Source organism: Periplaneta americana, chromosome 4 (genome assembly GCF_040183065.1).
Source record: "Periplaneta americana isolate PAMFEO1 chromosome 4, P.americana_PAMFEO1_priV1, whole genome shotgun sequence".
Taxonomy (NCBI): Eukaryota; Metazoa; Arthropoda; class Insecta; order Blattodea; family Blattidae; genus Periplaneta; species Periplaneta americana.
Genome location: NC_091120.1, coordinates 125,028,751 through 125,050,022, shown reverse-complemented (window position 1 = coordinate 125,050,022; position 21,272 = coordinate 125,028,751). Strand labels below are relative to the sequence as shown.

Sequence of the window (21,272 nt, the reverse complement as noted above, 5' to 3'; positions counted from 1 at the left end):
ATTCTATGACGCAAGACAGACTTAGTGAACTCAGCCGTCTCAGTATTGAATGTGAAAGGGCTAGATCCATTGATGTCAGTGAAATCATCAATACCTTCGCATCACAGAAAGCACGCCACATGGTCCAGGTTCACTAGAGTTCAATATAAATACAGTGAAGTTTTGTAAGTACAACAAACAGCAGATAGCAGTATATGCTTATTAATGGGCCTGCCCGCCTACTTAATTTCAATCACTATAGTAGGATATTTATGTTATTGTTAGTTATTGATAGGTTATACATTTTATTTTAGGGGGCTCGAAATTTTATTTTTGCAGGCGGGCCCTATCACATTCGTTACGCCTCTGATGATACAATTAACATATTTACATCAGGTGTTAGCAGAACTCTTAAAGTTTCGGTTTTATTGACGAGGAAAATCCCGTTTCACGTATAAAACGTTACAGAAGTCAGTGTATCAAAATGGCGACTCCACAACTAAAATCATTTGCGTTCTGAATATAGTGAAGATAACCTCAGTAACAATGATGCAATAGCCAATGGCCGATCCGGAGTTTCACTCGGGCGCACGTTCGATTTCCGGTAGGCTTTTTTCCGAGGTTTTCCCCAACTGTAAGGCGAATGTCAGGTAATCTATGGCGAATCCTCGGCCTCATCTCGCCAAATACCATCTCACTATCATCAATCCCACCGACGTTAAATGACCTAATAGTTGATACAGCGTCGTTAAATAACCAACTAAAAAAATACGACGGTGCAAAGATTGTTCCGTTCTGTCACTTTTTCAAATAACATGGCGCTTCGCCTAATTTCCATAATGAAATCCTTATTTCCTTAAATGAACATCTGTCACATCGTTAAATTGGAAGTGCTACCGCCACTGATGTGACTTATCGCGTTTGTCTCCCAGGTTACTAAACCAGAATATCTAAAACTTCTTTCTTTGTGGGTAAATAAAGGACATCGTTTATGTTCAACCCATCGTTACAAAATCTTCAGTAATTAAGATAAAGGATCATAGCTGAGATTGTATTCATAAAGAGATATGTTGGAGATATCGTGGTAAGAATTTGACATTCAATCGATGTATGCCAAGTAACACGGAGTTTTACATCGACTATTTGTGAGATTTGAAAGTCATTTTTATTATTTGTACTTTCAGATAAGTTTACTTTATTGTACATCAGTCATCAACTTATCGTATTGGATTGAGATTAAAAACCTATGAAATCATTATAGACCTATATAATATATTTTCCACAAACGTTTTAAACCTATTAATGGGTTATCTTCAGGTGGTTACATAATAATGAAAGCATAATTATGTGAACACAAGGTCTAAAAGTAGTGACATGTCAAATTGCGACTGTGAGAAAAAACTCAAATGCATAATTAATGAGTGGTAAAGTAGTGTTTTAACAAAAGAGAACAGCAATGCGGAATATGTATTGTCGTCTGGTTGTTTAAAATGTCGCAAGGTTAAAAACAATGAATAAAACTTACAATTAAAACATGTTAAAAAAATATTAATGTGTACTATGCATAAGTTATGACATGACATACAGAGTTTTCCATAAGTAAAGAATAATGCAAATAAAACTAAAATAACTCATTTTTTATAAATGCTCGGACACATCAAATTTAATATTTTGAAAGGAAAATTTTACAAAAAAGAAACACAATTTTCAGCCTTTATTGTGTAACATCATTGACAACATTTTTAAATAGCAACATATTATTTTTTAATTTTTTTCTGAAAGGTTGGTATCTTATTTAGTTATTTATTTAGTTTCATTTCTTTCATACAAAACGTTTGGTTGCTATGGGAACAGTTTCATTGTTGGCTTGTTTAACATATTTTGTGTGAAGAAGACTTTTATCTGTGACATCAGTCTAAAATAAACTGTTTTAACAGGAACTGAATGGATTGAAATTCTGACGATGATAAGAGTTGGGGCCAGAAGACATACACAACAAGAGGTATGCATAATTTTTAATGAAACTCATCCAGATCCGCAACCTATTTCACAAGCAACCGTGTGTAAAATAGAATAAAAAAATCAATGAACACGGACATGTCAGGGATACAAAAAGACCCGGAAGACCGTCCACAGACGATGATGTGCAACTTGATGTTTTACTTTCAATTCAAGAGATACCACATGCTTCTCTTAAAGAATTAGAAACTGCATTTGATATCTCGAAAGCAACTGCCTGGAGAATATTGCATCGACATAAATACCATCCTTATAAAGTCCATCCAATGCAGGAGTTGGTTGAAGACGATTTTGATAAAAGATTACAGTTCTGTGAGACAATGACTGATCTCTACGATAGAAATCCGGACTTTTTATCATTCTGATGAAGCTTCATTCTGTCTCAATGGAGAAGTAAACAGACAAAATTGCCGGTATTTGTCAACCAAGAATCCACACAGGATGGTAGAAACGCACACACAGCATCCTCGAAAAGTAAATGTGGGGTAGGAATTGTGGGAACAAGAATTTTAGGTCCTTATTTCTTTGACGAGACACTTACAGGTGACCGCTATTTGGAATTCTTGCGTGAAGTTCTAATATCAGCCCTTGCTGTTTTGTATCCAAATCATAAAGATCCAGACGTTCCTAATTCAATCTGATATCAACAAGATGGCGCTCCCCCTCATTATGCTGTCCATGGTCGAGAATATATGGGAGATGTTTTTCCAAATAGATGGATCGCAAGAAGGGAATTTATAGACTGGCCTGGAAGATCACCAGATCTCTCTCCACTTGATTAAATTTTGTGGGATTTTTTAAAATGAAGTGTCTTTGTTATGAGACCTGCTAATATGGAAGAGTTAAAAATGAGGATCAGAAAACAATGCAGAGATATACCACCAGTAGTGATTGAAAATGTTCAACAAGAATTCACGCTTCGTCTTAGCCACTGCCAGATTGTAAATGGGGAGCATTTTGAACACCTTATTAAACGATTAGAATTTCGTTTGTTGCAGTAGTTGTGTAAATTGTGGAGAAAATACATTAAAGAAGCCAACAATTAAACTGTTCCCATAGCAACCAAACGTTTATGAAACTAAATAAATAACCAAGTAATATACCAACCTTTGAGAAAAGAAAATGAAAAAAATATGTTAAAAATGTTGTCAATGATGTCACACCCTGTACAATAATGGCTGGAAACTTTATTTCTTTCTTTGTAAAATTTTCTTATCAAAATATTAAATGTGACGTGTCCGAGCATTTAAAAAAATTAGTTAATTTTAGTTTGATTTGCATTATTTTTTATTTATGAAAAACTCTGTATATTTTATAACTTACTAAAATATGAGTTAAATACATATACGTATTGTGTTTTGAGTTTGGTTTACAGTATGTGCATTTATTCGATGCGGTGAAAATAGTGAGGGGCATCAGAAAATTAATAATTGATTATTAATTAATCGATTCATAACGAGAATCAAGTCTACAGACCAACTGTAACCCAGGAATCGCATCTCACCCTAGGTGTTCCCGACATTGTCCATCTCTCATGGTCTTAGAAAAGTATTAGTTCTATATCTTACTGACCATTTCGGTTTCATATCACGCACCGAAATTCTTACGGCACCCTATGTAATAATTGCTATGATGTGAAGTGAGAGGAAAAATACTGATACTGTGAAATAGTGTGTGTTGATGGAATGAAATTGCTATGTTGAGGAAAATCCGTCCGGGGACATAATATTTGAAAACTTTGTGCACGATGGGACTTCGTTTCACTGTTTTTGGTCATCCTCCATATAGTCCCAATCTGGCGCCATCAGATTTTCGTCTGTTCCCAAAACTTAAAGAACAAAGTGAAACACGGTATTCTACGTGACGGTAACAAGAAACTGGTCGTCCGTTGGGACGTATTACTTTTTAAAACACTATATGAAAATTGGTTTTCGAAAGTATTTCACCATTACACAAGATCCTCACAAGGGAACCTTCTGTCATGGTGAATTGAAAAGGCGGTAATGCCGTATATTTTTGGAAAGAGGAGGCAAAAGTAAGTCAGCAGGTGAAATTTTTCCGCCTGAGCTCCATAGGGATAAAAGTTATGGGATTGTAGATTTAACATGACAGTCTGTGGAAAGTGACTCAATGTGCACACTTAAAGGTTAAAATGAAGTTGTTTTTGAAGTCACTGCATTGCAAACGAGATATTGCTGCTGTTGTGCATCTGAATTACAAACAATATGGACATCGATCTTCATGCAATGATGAAATTCTGGGCGAAAATGCTTGCGAAAGCATATCCATCATATCTGCTTTCCGCATATTCTCTGAATCAGAAGCACATGCTTTGATATTATATGAGTCAGCAGGTTTATTTTTAGGGAACATTTTCTGTGATTCGGCTGATAGAAGATACAATAGGGAGAAGATTTGTCCGTCCATGGAAATGACTGGCATAATCATGTAGGAATACGTCGTTGCAGCCTCTGATCCTGATCCCCTCCTTTGAAACGCAGGATTCGTCCAGAGTGAATCTCTTTTTCAGATCGACTTTGATCAGTGTTGAGGATCTGGCGAGGAATGAAGCTACGATCAAAGAACAACTGCTTCATCTTGGATACGAAGCTGTCTGATTTCTGCTTCACCTCTGCCTCTTTGATGCGAAGTTCCTACTCACTTTATGCGTCACAGAACGTGAAACAGTACGATTCCGCTGCTTGAATCTCTATACCCACGAGTCAGAAACTCTGAAGTTAAGACGGTCGTCAGGATCAATTTGAGCCTTCACCTGTATGTCCCAAAGCCTGATAGTTCTGTCATGAATGACAGCATTCGTACTTGACATTTCTTTGAAATGCTGCAGAACCATGGCATTAATGTTAGCCATTCCAGGTTTCTTCTTCACTTTTGCATCGTAATCGTAAAACATCTTCTGTGTGATGAGAGGGAATCGATTATTTTTACAGACGTGAAGGATCGTCTCTTTCCGCTAACTGTATCGTTCATATAGTCGAGCGATTTCTGCTTGTAATCGTTGTCGACTACGTTTTGATTCTTTTAGGAGAGGGACGTAAGAAGACGTGCTGATTTCCGACGACGCGACGTCTCCGTCTCTTCAGCATCCTCCGCTTTCTGGCCGTCTTTTTTGGCGTCTCGTCGTTGGTTCATCTTCTATGTCACCATAATCTTGCTGCCCATCTTCTACGTCCAAATCTGGTGTCTCATCAGTAAGAGCGACGTGTACGTTTCCACGGCCTCCTGTTCGTCCTTTAACTTATCCTACAACTGATGAAACAACCGGATGAATACGACTCACTGTTTAGCGTCACTGGTGCCAAACTCGCCCCCCAGCAGCTGCACCACAACTTTGGGATCCATCCTGTATATGGCACAAATGAAACATAAGAGTAACTATAACACCAGAATTAGCTAGAGAAAACTTACCTTTCCGTAATAAAAGTAGGTGGCCGCCTCCTAGCGTTAATACGCAGTATTATTTAAGAGCACAACAGATGAAATCTCGTTTGCAATGCAGTGACTTAAAAACATCTTCATTTTAACCTTTAAGTGAGCACATTGAGTCACTTTCCACACGTTGTCATGTTAAATTTAAAGTCCGATAACTTTTATCCCTATGGAGCTCAGGCGGAAAAATTTCACCTGCTGACTTACTTTTGCCTCCTCTTTCCAAAAATATATGGCATTACCGCCTTTTCAATTCACCATGATAGACGGTTCCCTTGTGAGTCTACTTGTCCTGTATCCATTATGGCTTGTCTTGTAAGACTGGTTACATCTAGGTTATGTAAAGGGCAATATTGACTTAGCTCAGGCAATAGAAGCGTTTTTGTTATTATTTTTGGAATCCTAGTTCTGCGAATATCCTCTGCACACTCTACGTCCTTTGTCACACAAGTTGAGAGACGCATCAGGTTAATTACAAGCACGAACAGACCAACGTCATAGGCTACAGTACTGATGTCTATACATTCATCTCCATAAACAGTCTTCATTCTCCCGATGAAGGTCAATTGTTACAAACCGCCATGTTTCAGATTATAGTTCAGAGCTCTCTAGCGGCAGAAGTACGAAACTTGCGTCAGTGAAGCAGGAAACTTCTGAGTGGAATTTATAACAGCTAGTACTACGAAATCTCCAAGAGAGGATGATATTTGTAATGAAGTAGTAAAATATGGTGATGGTGATGGTTCGCCAGGGCAACTATGTGGAGTAAATAATAATTATATGGAATTCAACAATAAAGTTGTAGGAAATTACAACTTTTTGTTTTACTGAAATAACTATGTCTGTTCTTAAATAAAAAAAAAATAGGAGGGAAAATTTTTCAAAACACCTTCGTAGTGAATACATTTATATGTTATATAGACTAACATTAAAATTATATGGAGTGTTGGATTTTCTTTCTTTCTTAGTTTAATATTAACTCAACTTAACATACTTCTAGTTACAAATATAAATACGAGTAATAATTGTGTAAGGAAAGTTTAAAATTCTTATGGTTTGGAGTATTAAACGTTGAACTACCGCGCATGGCATTATCGAAGTTGGAAAATCTGTAACAACCTACAGATGAGGGCATATTTATAATGTTTACTTCGTTGCCATTGGGAATCCTAATGAAAGCGCTATTGCTTCTTATGGTTATTTTCACCATTGTACAGACGCAGTGAGCATGCGCAGTATTTTATAATTGGAACTTGGAAAATTCAGGTGGCCCAAATTTTGTTTCTGAGTCTGTACGCAAAGTTTAGTATCTGTGCCATAGTTCTTTAACACGTGGGCAAAGAACATGCCAAATATATGTCCTTTTGAAATTGAGATATTTATAGGTTTTACCCTAGATCATGTATATCCAGATTGCTCGGCCTTGTAAGCTTTGACGGTGACAACTTTTGTCAGGTTTACTATGCTGCCATCTAGTTTTACATAAGGAATCACGTCATAACTCCCATTTGAATTGCATTAGCGACTGTACTCCCATCTCGCGTTCGTTTACGGCGGACGGGTGGCGATCCTGGCGGTTGTTCTCTTCAAAGTGCTGCCGATTTTAACATAGAGTTGAGCAATCAGTTATATATGTGATCTGAGGTTTTGCTTAAGGACAAAGGAGCTTAGCCATAGAGATAGAATTCTTCATTTAAGTAGTATGCTAAGTTGAATTTACTTAGAATAGTTGAACTGACTTAGAATCAGCCGGTGGATACGCATTCAATTTCTGAACATTAAACCTGTAACATTCAACATTCTGCACATAAGAAGAACTTTGAGTTATAATCTGTGAGTAATTAGGAATACTTGGATAAATTACATCTCATACGATTGCTAAATAAAAAATATTCAATCCAGTTACTGTGAAAGTTTCAAATATCGAACTAGAAGTCAAATTTCTGACTTTCAGATCTGTTACCTGAAGGCTCTGTGGTTATAAAAGTTTTACTACTCAAAATCATTTTCAAAATAATTAATCACCAATAATTTCTAACAAAGTTAGACCCACCCATTCAATCAGTCTGACATTATACTAAGTAGCGAAAGACTACGTAGCGCTTTATGAATATATAAAAAGGATCTAACAAGAATTTTACTATTTCATGATGATGACATGTCATGATCAAAATCTGAAGGAATGGGTTTAACTTGGTTTGTCTTGGATTTTATTTATAATTTCGTCCTTAAAAGTTTCGTAATTACATGAATTACAGCAGTAGTGGTAAGAAATACATTTTACACTCAGTCCAATACGGTATCACTGTTGCTGTGTCGATATACAGTGAAATAATTCTTGTGTTTCCATTTGAGGTAACACTTGAAATAGTTTGTGTTAAGACACAGAAGGATCCGATACTCTTCCTGCGAATAGAGGTACCGAGTTCACACGATGCACTATGATGGCCAAAAAGGGTTGATTCGCATTAAACACCAGTTCATCAGGGTCCACAACTAAGCTAAGAGTGGCCACCAATACAGCTGGAACAAAATTCATGTCACATGATATGTATAATCTAACCTAATATACACAATATATCGTATATAATTTATTCTTACTATATATCCCCTCATATACCAGATAATAGAATCGCTCTGTGCAGAACGGGCTTCAGTCCAAAACGCACAGAATTTTGAGATATCTAACTAAAGTAAACTTTATGCGAGCAATAATAAATTATAATCCACCATTCAATATCTCCCAAGAACAAAACTGAAGTTCTTTCTGCACAGAATGTCACAACTACTAGCTGAGATAGTATTTCCAAAGGCTAACTTGATACAGATAAATTACGGACTGAAGACCTTTGTGCACAGAGCGATTCAATAGGTATATTCCATCATATTTTATACCATATTACATCATACCATAAATAATATTGCATATACGAGTTTATTCTGTCATAAATAATATTACATCTGCCATAGATCATATCCTATCGTAAACCACACCCTACACTAAATCATATTTCGTTATAGTATAGCCTATAATAAAGAATATATCCTACTATAAATTATATATCTTAGTATACATTCTAACTTAAATATTATAGCATACCATAAATCCTATCTAAACCACATCCTTCCATATCCCACCATAAACCATATATCATAACATAAATAACATATAGCAGCAGCCTTCTACCGTAAATCATATCTTACAATACTTCCTATCATAAGTAATATACTTTACCATACATCTACCATAGATAATTCCTAAGCATACATCATAAAATATTTCTTGTTATTACTATAAATCATGTCTTACCATACATCCTACCATAAATAAAATATCGCCATACAGCCTACCATAAATCATACCATACGATACATCTTATCATAAATGATATACAATACATTCTAGCATAAAATATCTTACCATACATCCTACCGTAAATCATGTTATCATCCATCATACCATAAATTTAATCATATCTTATTGTTATCATACATCCTGCCATAAACCATAATTCTTACCATATAGTCTACCGTAAATCATATCTTACCATACATCCTACTGTAAATCATGTTACCATACATCCTATCATAAATTTAATCATATCTTATCGTTATCACACATCCTGCCATAAACCACAAGCCTTATCATTATATCCTAACATAAGTCGTATCTTACCATATGTCGTACTATAAATATCTTGTCATATATCCTACCACAAATTAATGTCGTACTATAAATATCTTGCCATATATCCTACCACAAATTATATATCTCACCATAGTTCATAGCCTACATCTTACCATATAATATCCTGTTTTATACTTCGTACCATAAATCATATCCCGCTATACATCCTGCCATAAATAATATCTTATCATACATGCTATTTAATATATTGCATATCACATGATTTATTACATTATATCATGTTCCATGTAATGTCATATATCACATTATATGTATAATAAACACATCTATTATTATACTATGTCGTATGTTACCAGATTTAGGTTACCCTTTTTACTCCATTCAACTGAAGACGAAGATAAAACCAATCTTAAAAATATCGTGAACTGCTTTATTCAACATCAGCAATGGAAAGAGTCCAATCTACGCCTCTTCTAAACTTATTGTAATTATATATCGTAACATTTCATATCACAACTAGGATATTTCGTGTAAAAGGAGCTGAAGAAAGAGTTCTATATACATATGTATTTTTATCTAAAGTTAATCGGTTAGAAAATAAAATATACAAATTTGAAATTATCGGGCCATTTTGGCATTGAGTAAACATACAAATGCACGATATATTCTTTACTTATGCATGGGAAAATATTCGTGCATTTAAGAAAGTTCAAATGAAACAATTTTATTAAAAGAACAGTAGAAATTAATAAAACTGCACATTTTTACTGATCCTAAACCTATACTCTCTCCACAACATTCATTTATAGCATTCGCCTACAGTAACAAAGTAAGTCGTTATAATTATGCATTTATCTGCATATTATTATTTATTGCCTGACTTTGATAATGAGCGGTAGTTGGGCTGGAAGCCGCAAGCACTTCTAGCTCCGTATCACGTAATTATCTCTCTCGATAATTTAATTGACATTAACGAATGTATATCGTCATGATATTTTTTTTATGACAACAAACATGGGTTTAGAAGCTCAACTAAATTATCACAGAGAAGATATCAAGCACGAATTGTATCGTTCATAGCTGTAACTTACCTCTTTCATCTTTGCAAAACACACACATTTTATTACCTTCATTGCAAGAAGAACAAGCGAATATCTGAAATATAATTTATTTAAAAACAACTGAACATTTCAGATTATAGCAACATAATGAACCGCCATTAATCAATAGCAGAATGCATTTTTCTCTACTGTAATTGAATGAACCAGAGATGGTAGGAATAAAACAAGTTAATTACAGAAGAAAACTAAACATTTGAGGTTAAACACATATATGCTTCAATATAGGTTTCTAACATTAAACTTAAGGCTATTGATACAATGCCATTTTTTGTTAGTACTTTCATACGAATCGCCAATAACGAACAGAAATATGCATGAGTACAGGCTTACTATCGAAGTAGAGATGATGGTAAAAAGTGAACGTAGAATAAACAAATGAACGTAAGAGAAAAAAATTATCGGTTATTAATTTCAGAGCATCATGCTATGTACTATCAGTACAGTCTAGTATATACAATCACGAAGCTCAAAACGTAGGGAATATGGATCCATAGATAGTTGCTAACCGCTAGGATCCCTACTATCGCCTCATCACAGACAATGCGAAATAGTACCGGCACAGTCTATTGTTCCTAGTACCCTCAACAACTCAAGCTTCGTGATTGTAAATACTAACTGTATAGGTCAATTGAGTATCAATGAACTGATTGAGGTTTTTGTAGTAGGTTATTTTACGACGCTTTATCAACATCTTAGGTTATTTAGCGTCTGAATGAGATGAAGGTGATAATGCCGGTGAAATGAGTCCGGGGTCCAACACCGAAAGTTACCCAGCATTTGCTCATATTGGGTTGAGGGAAAACCCCAGAATAAACCTCAACCAGGTAATTTGCCCCGATCGGGAATCGAACCCGGGCCACCTGGTTTCGCGGCTAGACGCGCTAACCGTTACTCCACAGGTGTGGACGAACTGGTTGATTGGCTGTATGGTGCTCACTTGGAATTATCTTTATAATTAATCTATTTTTAATTAAGGTACATTGGGTTAAATGGATATTACATTAGGGAAAAAATAAAGTTGAAATATATTGTAGGCCTACATATATCGACATAAAATACACCATAAAATATGTAAGATATGTATCATATAGCATAATCACATAATTATGTCATGTGTCACACCATATATCACATCATGTCACCCATAAAATATCATGTGATATTATCATAAAAAACGCTTGTAACTCGAGATGGTAGATTTTCGCAGTCGCGATAAATGGAAAAGTGTCCAAATGCTACGTAGACCCTAACTACGTAACTGTGCCTTGGAGAGGGAATGTCATACCTTACGATGGTTTTCTAATACACGATAGATTGCGAAATTGAGTACAAAATGCGAAATATAGAAGTTTCTGTGAATAAATGCGAAATTATAATTTCATGATTTTTCTTTAATTTTGCCAGTCATTTTTTTTTTTTTGCTTCCGCTCACTCTTTATAAAATAAACTGCGTCTTTGCTGTTGCCCAAAAAATTTAAGTTGAACTTGATATATTTAAAAGTAATTGTTGACTTGTTTGTTTCTCTGTCCTGTTCCATTTTTGCAAGTTGCACATGAACTGCATGAAGATGGGCCGAGTCAAAATCATTATTAAACAACGGGCGGACAGCTATAAGAGTGAGCAGTTTTATGTAAGCGATTCAAATATTTTAATGTGCAAATTGTTTAATAAGAGGTTGTTGTGAGAGAAAAGAGATGTATTGGAAAAACATATAAAATCCAATCAACGCGTTACGCGCAAAGGAAAATTTCCTTTCAAAAACAACTGAAGAACAACGTGGGTGTTAAACGACAGGCAACAATTTCAAAGCTCAAAAGCAAAGAAAAGAATGCTCATGAAGAAAAATATGTATTTGCCGAAGACACGGTGAAGATGTGACAAGCCAACATTCCAATGAATAAACTGGATATATAGGATATATAGGTTATAACAAATCATTAAAAAAACCATAAACATATTTATTGATGAAAGTAAATATTATTTTGTGGCTTGTGAGGCGGAATGCAGTAACTTCGACATGTACCGATAAGGCAAGGTCATAAAACGGATAATATATTAATGAACTGCATGCCAAGTTTTTAGGATCTGAGTGATAGAAGCCCACAAGCAGAAATTACAGGCGTACATAGTCAGTAATCTGTTTATTTTTTCCACAAGTGACTTTTTAAAGACGTGTCGACTTCAGATTTCTCGGCTATGTATCTATTACAGCTTTCAATATCATCAGCAAGGCTGGTCGTGTGACTTACACCACTAAATACAGCATAAGGTCCTGGATTCTCAAATTTGCATTTTTATTTTGTTTTTAGTTTGTCCTTTTTGTTTCAACAATTTTTGTATTACCTCTGTGTTACTGTTCTATTGATTTAAATTATATTAAGTTTGCACCACGACAAGATGCTGCGGTAGTAACAAGTTAAAATCATGCAAACATATGCTGCATGTACTCTTTCTGAATAAATATGTTCAGTGCACAAGAAACAGACGAACTTGTCCTTTATCCTTTGCTTAGAAATACTTTCTGCTCTGATGATTGCGAGCTCAAGGACGCATAGGTTTCACGATTCGGTGATTTTAATTCTACAAGCTTCGTGATTGCGTCGCAGAAGATTTGCAGGGAAGGTTAATAACAGTTCCGCTGTCGAATTCTTGGAGTAGGTCTTGATATTGAGTATATTTGATTTAATTCGATTCATTTCGTAAACTTATTATGATGGAACATCAGTTGTAATAAATAAATCATTAAATTAAGGAAAACTAGAAAGAAAAATATTGAAGGGAGAAAACCGCAGGCAGGCAGAAAGAAAGAAAATGACGTAAAGACAAAAGAGAGTAGAAAATAAGAAAGGAGTGGAATGAATAAAGAAAGGGTAGTGGGGTTGAAGGAAAAGGGAAACTGAGGAGGAAAGATTGTCATTAGTAGGTATACTTAATGAAGGAGAGTGTAACGGAGGGAAAAGGGGACCAAATAGAAAACAGCAGCATTAGTAAATAGAGCAGAGTTGTATGAAGGAAAAAAGCGACTGTAGGAAAAAGTGTCATTACTAAAAAAATGAGAGTGGAATGGAGGAAAAAGGGAACTATGGAGTGAAGACTGTTGGTAGTAAAAGGAAGCGAGGAATGGAGGAAAATGAGTACTGAGGAGGCAAGAGCGGCATTAGTAAAGAAAGGAGCGTTGGATCGAGAAAAGGGGAGCTGAATAGGAAATAGTAAAGAAAGGAGTGTGGGATGGAGGAAAATGGGTACCGAGAAGGAAAAGTGGCATTGGTAAAGAAAGGAGAGTGGGATGAAGGAAAAAGGAACTGAGAAGAAAAGAAAGAAAAGTGTGGGTGGAGGAAAGACTGGCATTAATAAAGAAGGGAGAGTGGGATAGAGGAAAGAGGAACTGTTGAGAAATAACTGGCATTCGTAAAGAAAGGAGAGTCGATTGGAGGTAAAAAGGGACTTAGGAGAAAAAAATGGCATTAGTAAAGAAAGGAGAGTGTGGGTGGAGGAAAAAGGAACTGCCAAGGAAAGGCTGACATTAGTAAAGACAGGAGAGTGAATTGGAGGTAAAAAGGGATTTAGGATAAAAAAAAATGGCATTAGTAAAGAAAAGTGAGTGTGGATGGAGGAAAAAGGAACTATTGAGGAAAGACTGGTATTACTAAAGAAAGGAGAATGGATTGGAATAAAAAGGAACTTAGGAGAAAAGAGTGGCATTAGTAAGGAAAGGATACTGGATGGGAATTAAAAAGGAACTTAGGAGAAAAGAGTGGTATTAGTAAAGAAAGGAGAGTGTGAGTGGAGGAAAAAGGGACTATTGATGAAATACTGGCATTAGTAAAGAAAGAAGGATGGATTGGATGTAAAAAGAAGCTTACGAGAAAAGTGACATTAGTAAAGAAAGGAGTATGTGGATGGAGGGAAAAGGAACTGTTGAGGAAAGACTGGTATTAGTAAAGAAAGGAGAATGGATTAGGATAAAAAGGAACTTAGGAGAAAAGAGTGACATTAGTAAAGAAAGGAGAGTGTGAGTGGAGGAAAAAGGGACTATTAAGGAAAGACTGGCATTAGTAAAGAAAGGAGAGTGGATTGGAGGTAAAAAGGGACATAAGAGAAAAAAGTGACATTAGTAAAGAAAGGAGAGTGTAGGTGGAGGAAAAAGGGACTATTGAGGAAAGGCTGGCATTAGTAAAGAAAGGAGAGTGAATTGAAGGTAAAAAGGAACTTAGGAGAAAAGAGTGACATTAGTAAAGAAAGGAGAGTGAATTGGAGATAAAAAGGAACTCAGGTGAAAATAGTAGCATTAGTAAAGAAAGAAGAGTGTGGGTGGAGGAAAAAGAAACTGTTGAGGAAATACTGGCATTAATAAAGAAAGGAGAATGGGTTGGGATAAAAAGGAACTTACGGCAAAAGAGTGACATTAGTAAAGAAAGGAGCCTGGATGGGAGTTTAAAAAAAAACTTAGGAGGAAAGGGTGACATTAGTAAAGAAAGGAGAGTGTGAGTGGAGGAAAAAGGGAGTATTGAGGAAAGACTGGTATTAGTAAAGAAAGAAGGAAGGATTGGAGGTAAAAAGGAGCTTAGGAGGAAAGAGCGACATTAGTAAAGAAAGGAGTATGTGGATGGAGGGAAAAGGAACTGTAGAGGAAAGATTGGCATTAGTAAAGAAAGGAGAATTGGATAAAGGATAAAGGTACTTAGGATAAAAGAGTGGCATTATTAAAGAAACGATTTGGGTTAAAGGAAAAAGGGGACTGTGGAGGAAAGACTGGCGTTAGTAAAGAAGTTAGAGTGTGACGGATGAAAGAGTGAGTGGCATTAGTAAAGAAAAGGGAGTAGGTTGGAAGGAAAGTGGAGCGGGAAGGAAAGAAGGATAGAGGACAGAGATGAAGAAAGGAGAGAAAGAAGAGAGTAAGGAAAGAAAATAAACTAAAAGCGCCTTAATTATATGGTGGAAGCAAGAAATTTTACACGAACAACATTTCCGATCCATTATTACGCTACTGCAAAATATTAGTACCGTTCACGAACCTTTCTCAAACAATGTGAACTACTAAAATGTTAAACGTTCTTGCTTCAAATGACAACTGTATTTCCTTTTCCACTATGGATGATCGCTTTTTGCAGCCGAATAATAAGAGTATAAGTTAAAAAAAAAAAAAAATAGTAAAAGCATAGTGAGTGCCATCCAACTTTCCCAATGTTTCTCTCAGCCAATCAGCGGCAGGTTCCCTCGCTACAGCTATGCTTGCATCCGCGAACTTACGATGCTTCGCCGAATTATAACTTATGTAATGTATTATATCAATAACATTCTGTACTCACTCTCCTCACAGTAGATGCTTAAAGTGTTGCTCATCTTTTGTGCGGCATAATGCATATCGCTGTAAGGAACTATCAGTCGCAGACATCAGACTAATACAACGAATTTCTGTTCGAATGATTTTTTAAGTTTCTCCAGCGTATGAGGATTATTTGTGTGCACTTTACTTTTCAGTGTTCCCCAGAAATAAAATTCACACGGTGTTACATCTGGGGAACCAGCAGGCGATGACTACCTAGTAATGAAAACATGTGATTTACGGATTTCGAGAAAATTAACTTTTATATTAGTAAGTTGTACTACCCTACGTAATGGTAATCTGTAGATTACTCATCGTTTAGAATGTAAAATCTCTCGTTTTTCGCTTTTTCATTTGCATTGGGCATCAGACACACCACGAGTTGTTTGTAGTTCAATGATAGTTGCTACTTATTAGTATTCCACTGTCCTTAGTATCCTTTTCCATCACCGAATTTTTCTGATTAAAGATGCTCGTCAATAACATCACCGCAATTCTCGGGGAAAAAGTCTGGATGGAAAAGAAAGAAGTGAATTTTGAGGAACATATAATCCATATTTGTATATGCCACCAGTAAAGTTTGTACTACTTCTTCATAATTCTCACTTCACTGTTGCCAAAAAAATTTAATACAATTTTCTCAAAACAGATCAGGCGACTCTGTCTTTTCCTTTCAACAAAGATTCGAAATGTTCGTTCTTCATAATTTCTATAATTTGAAGTTCAATGAAAACTCCTTTTATTTTTGCATCAGTGACACCTGAAAATTTTCTCAATGTATACTGAAATGCTCCACTTCCATGCTTCATGGCATTACCGAAATGTTACATTAATCCCAACTTAATGTGTAAACGGAGTAAAATTACTTTATTTTGAGGTGCAAGGGGATAATATAGAATATGTTGCTTCCCTGGCTCTATTGATTGTCGTGTTGGCCATATTTTTATTTTATATTGCGTATCTCTGTCACGATTGTCCATTCGCAAGCAAAACAGCAAAACTCCGTGAAGCCTAACTGCATTTCAAAAGCAAAACTACCACCTCTAAATCTGAAAATATAAACCATTCAAACTTTGAATAGTTAAAATAATTTAGAATGAATTCAATACTTTAATATGTTTATTTCATTTTTATGGTATAAGCTATTGGGAAGATATTGCTGTTGTGGAAGTGAACAGCTTTTAAACTTGTTCCTGACGGATTTATGAACATTCGCCAGCCTTCTTGGTCATGTTGAAGATTAAGGACGTTCATAAGGTCGTCAATATCATTATAAGAAAGAACATCACCCGTCATCGAATAGAATGAAACATAAGGTTCGTGCCAAACATGAAATACTGACACTCTAGCGTCTTCTGTTAATTCCAACAAATCATTTAGTTCTCCTTGTGTAATTAAGTGTGGTACTATCGGGGAACTGCTTTCGTACTGAAAGGCTTCAGAGGGGCAAGTTTCTTCTTCAGGATATGATAAAGAATCCTATATAAAATTAGTTGACGAAGTTGTTACAGGCAAATCCACACTTTGAGGGACTGGGCGGACGGTTGATGGAATATTGGATACGAAATTGTATGTTTATTTTCAGAAGTCATTCTTGTACTTTGGAATAACATAAATTAATCTGTCTATATTATGATTTGTCGGTTCCCTTCAAACCATTGGTACAGTAAAAGGCATGACTCTAATTTTGCCCTTCAATCAAAGTAGTAAAGTAGAGGTACAAGTTTTATAACAAATATGACTGGCTCAGTCTTTGTCAAAATAACCTACTTTGCATCTGAAATACCCTATAATTCGTATTCTTTTCGAATCAATGGGGTTAGCTTCTTCTATTGTTTCATTGGAGCGAATTCGCCACGAACGTAACAAATATTACCACTTTTATTAATAATTCTATGAGACATTTTAATTACAACTTGTAAAGTAAACTAATAACAATAATAATAATTAAAGCGTACTGAAAAGAAAAATTCACGGCTGAAACAGAATACTGTTTATTAAAGTTTGCAACTATACTAAAGCAAATTCATACGACTCTCCTATTTCACTTCTCAATAAACCACTCGAAAAATTAATAAACAACTTCCGAATCAGAGAATGATTCTGCAAGAGCAGAAATTGCCTTCATCATGTACAAGGGTAGTCTACCCACATTAATGTTGCTTTTAACACAACAATGTTGTCATATTTGTGTAGAGTTGTGTTAAACGTGAAATAAAATGAATTTTGAAGGGAAATGTATATATATATATATATATATATATATATATATATAAACAAATCAATGAATGTGTGTCTTGAAAACCCGAACTGATAGAATAATTTACTTGTTATTTTTTAATTCAGCAGGTCGAAATTAGTAATAATTAATTAATTTTGTCTCTGGCACAAAATGGCTTTGACGAGTGTAATTCTACAGAAAAAATATACGAATGCTATTAATAAATATACGGTAACACAGTATGTAAGTTTTAATCCGGCGAAGAGTCGTGAGTTCGCGGATGCAAGCTGCGGCGGTGCCTCTGGTCGGACAGACCGGGAACGTTGGCTGGGAGTAACTGTTTTAAATGGTATGTTAAAAGAACTGAAATGCTACATATTGTGTGAAAGTACAGCATTAAAGAAAGCTACCAGGTTCGATATAAGTAGGTTTTAAACCGTTCTTATGCCGTACACTAACTATAAAACGTACATTTCTGATGAGAATGTTACGTTTTAGCAATTTTTAAGCGTCATACTCCTGATTAGCACATACAAATTAATTTTAAAAGCATTATATATTCTTATTTATGTTATAAAAATATTGTCGTCTAGGATAATTATATCGTCAAATTAAAATTACTTCACAAGAAAAGGTTTGGGTTTAAATATGTATATACAGGAATTTATTTTTAAAATATACCTACCTAAGCCTTTGAGGAATACTGTACACTTCTGCATAAATATCTATGAAATTATGTTTGTAATTAAAAATCAGAAAGAATTTTATAACGTAAATATTTCCAAACTATTTAGTTTGCAAAATTAACAACCCTGGTAGTTATGGATATTATCTAGAGCTAAAATATCTTTATTTGTGCAAAACGTTACCTCTTCTGAAGAAATTGCAAATTATAGAATGAGAATTCCTTCCTGATCATAAATAACTTGAAACGAGGCAAAACTGCAAATGGTCGCTATTTATAATAAACGAAAACCTGCTTTCCCTAGAGACATAGAAATAAAACACAATAGTTATTTATTAAATGTCACTTATCACTGTTAAACAAGCGGGATAAACGCAGTTTTAAATTACTTTTGTCTTCGCGTGTTTATATAATATTATGTCTCTTGAAAAATTTGCTTTCATGATAGTACGGTATGTCCGAAAAGTCTCTGAGCAGTGAAACTTAACTTGCACTAAAGTTATAGTTCCTACAACAAGATATGTCAAAACTGCTGTTCACTAACGTCCAGACATATTTGCACATGCCTCTATATGTTAACGAAGACCTTTCCCAGAGTTTCTTGGTTGATATGTTGGATGTTGGCCGTTATTACATCCCGTAGGTCTTCAAGTGTGTGCGGATTACCTTCATACAGCTTTCGTTTCAGATATTTCCCACAGGAAAAAGTATAGCGATGTGAGATCCGGTGATCAGGCAGACCACCGTGCACTGGAGACATGATTTCCGAGAAGTCGTCTAGACCAGGAATGTCATGCTCATACTACAGGCAATACAGATCCAACAAGGTTCACTTTTTAACAAGATAAAATACAATCATCGCTCTTAAGGAAATGTTGTGCATGTTCTTGTGAACACGCAGTGCAGGCGCTTTGACATCCTTGGTCTAGAGCATTTAGTGTATCCCTAGCGTTATGAGCTGTTGCACTGTCTTACTGGAAGCATTCTTCGTAGATTTCACGTTTCGTCACTCAGTTGTGATATGAATGGTGGATACTCTGCTGTAGTAGTTTCATAATATAAAATGGAGCATATAATGTGCTTCCTAGACATAAACGAGTTGTCTGGATGTTAACGTAACCCGCTCAGATGGAAACACGCCTCATCTCTAAAGAAAGTCACGTCCAAAAAGTCCTCACTTTCTTAAGACAGGAAGTCCTTAAGCCACCTACAGGACTGAAACAACGGCCTCGTAGTCTCTATCATTCATTCTGTACAGATAGAAACACACCTTCTTTCTCCGAATATCGTGCACAGTACCATAGCCACGTTAGCTTATTGTGACAGCCTCTTCACGGACTTCTGTGGACTTTTCTATATCCTGTCTTGGGTAACATCTACGAACTTTGCTACCTTAGATGACATTTCAGGACGGTCAGCATAGTGAACAATACCAATTTCTCGAAAATTCTCTATGAGATTACTTAGCGAATTGTTGTTGCACTTCCTCTGTGCACTTGTTCTTACGGAGAAAAACATGTTCAACCAAGAAACACTCGTTGCTCCACCATTTCCTTGCTCCTTATTCCAAGACGAGTAAGAGCATTTATACGTCTCCATCTATCAAAAAATTGTCCGACGAACTAAATAACAATGATGCAGAGAGAGAAATCTCCACCTCCCATTCATTTCATCTATCATTTGCAATAGTAAGAATAGGTAGGAGTAAATTCTTGGGAGGAGTACGAGTTTCCGATGCTGGCATAGGAAGGGCTTAGGACTCCGTGTCCCTGGAGCTTATGAGGCTACTCGTATGCGGAGGAAACCTGGCTTTATCAGGGGCTGAGGCAAGATGACCCATCTGCTAGCGTCGGATTCACGAATTCCACCCAGACCACCTGTCGACAACTTCGACAATCGTTGCTTATAGAGCGCACAATTGGTCAAACCGCGCCTAAGTATACGGATCAAGCCTCGTAAAAGGCAGCTTACAAGCGAAAAAAGGAACAACTGCAGTAGCCACGGGTGGGAATTGAATTTTTGAATGCATTTGGTGTACTTGTTTGAATACTTTCTTTATATGTCAGGACAATGATAAATAGAAGTTTCTTTTTCACGGTGAAACAAGGCACACAGAAACAGTAACAATAAACATGGAATCAGACCAACGTGCTCCTACATGACAGTGTTGCCAACTCAAATTTTAAACTGAAGAGGAGCGTACTTCAAAATCTTTAAAAATAATTCCATTTTTAAAATGTTATAACATAATAGTTTAAGTTATTTTCAATTTCGCTTTAATGTAGTTCCGAATTTCTCGGGGGCAATGGATGGTGCCTGAAACAAACGCTGAATATTTGCACCACGCCATACTATAATATTATCGTCAGACACATCTAACAACTAATCCCTCAGTTTTTCATGGCCTAACCACTCTTTCCTAAATGTCTCCATAATACAGTATATCTTTATTCTTTCATTCTGATATGTTTAATCTACCAATAACACGCTCATAAGGCACTACATACTAATTAAGTTAAGAACTGTATAGAAGTACACTGTTGTGTAAATTACAGCAGCCTGTAAACCACTTTTTTGGAACGATGCTAAGATAAGTTCTGTTCACTTACTGCGGAGTTTATCATGAAGCTTTTTCGAAACTAGAAATTAAAATAACTATGCGATTTCTAAAATGGAAAAGACTTACTATTGTTGTGAAACTAGAATTTCGGACCTTTCATGTTAAAATGCGACCTATTGTATTGTGGTACGTTGAGGACGGTGTTGTGTTAGCCCCGTATTTTAGATTCCAACCGTGTGTCGTCTAGCGTCCATGTACGGC

The 21,272-nt window shown here is 35.8% G+C and overlaps 1 protein-coding gene across 1 annotated transcript in view; it reads right to left on the bottom strand.

Moving 5' to 3' along the window:
- Positions 1–7,465: 7,465 nt before the first annotated feature.
- Positions 7,466–21,272, bottom strand: part of LOC138698182 (serpin B4-like) — a 124,315-nt gene continuing 110,508 nt past the window's right edge. The window contains exon 8 of the mRNA XM_069823932.1: positions 7,466–7,971. Within this exon, the coding sequence (XP_069680033.1) occupies positions 7,826–7,971 (146 nt within the window). The 3' untranslated portion in view covers positions 7,466–7,825. The remainder of the gene's footprint in view (positions 7,972–21,272) is intronic.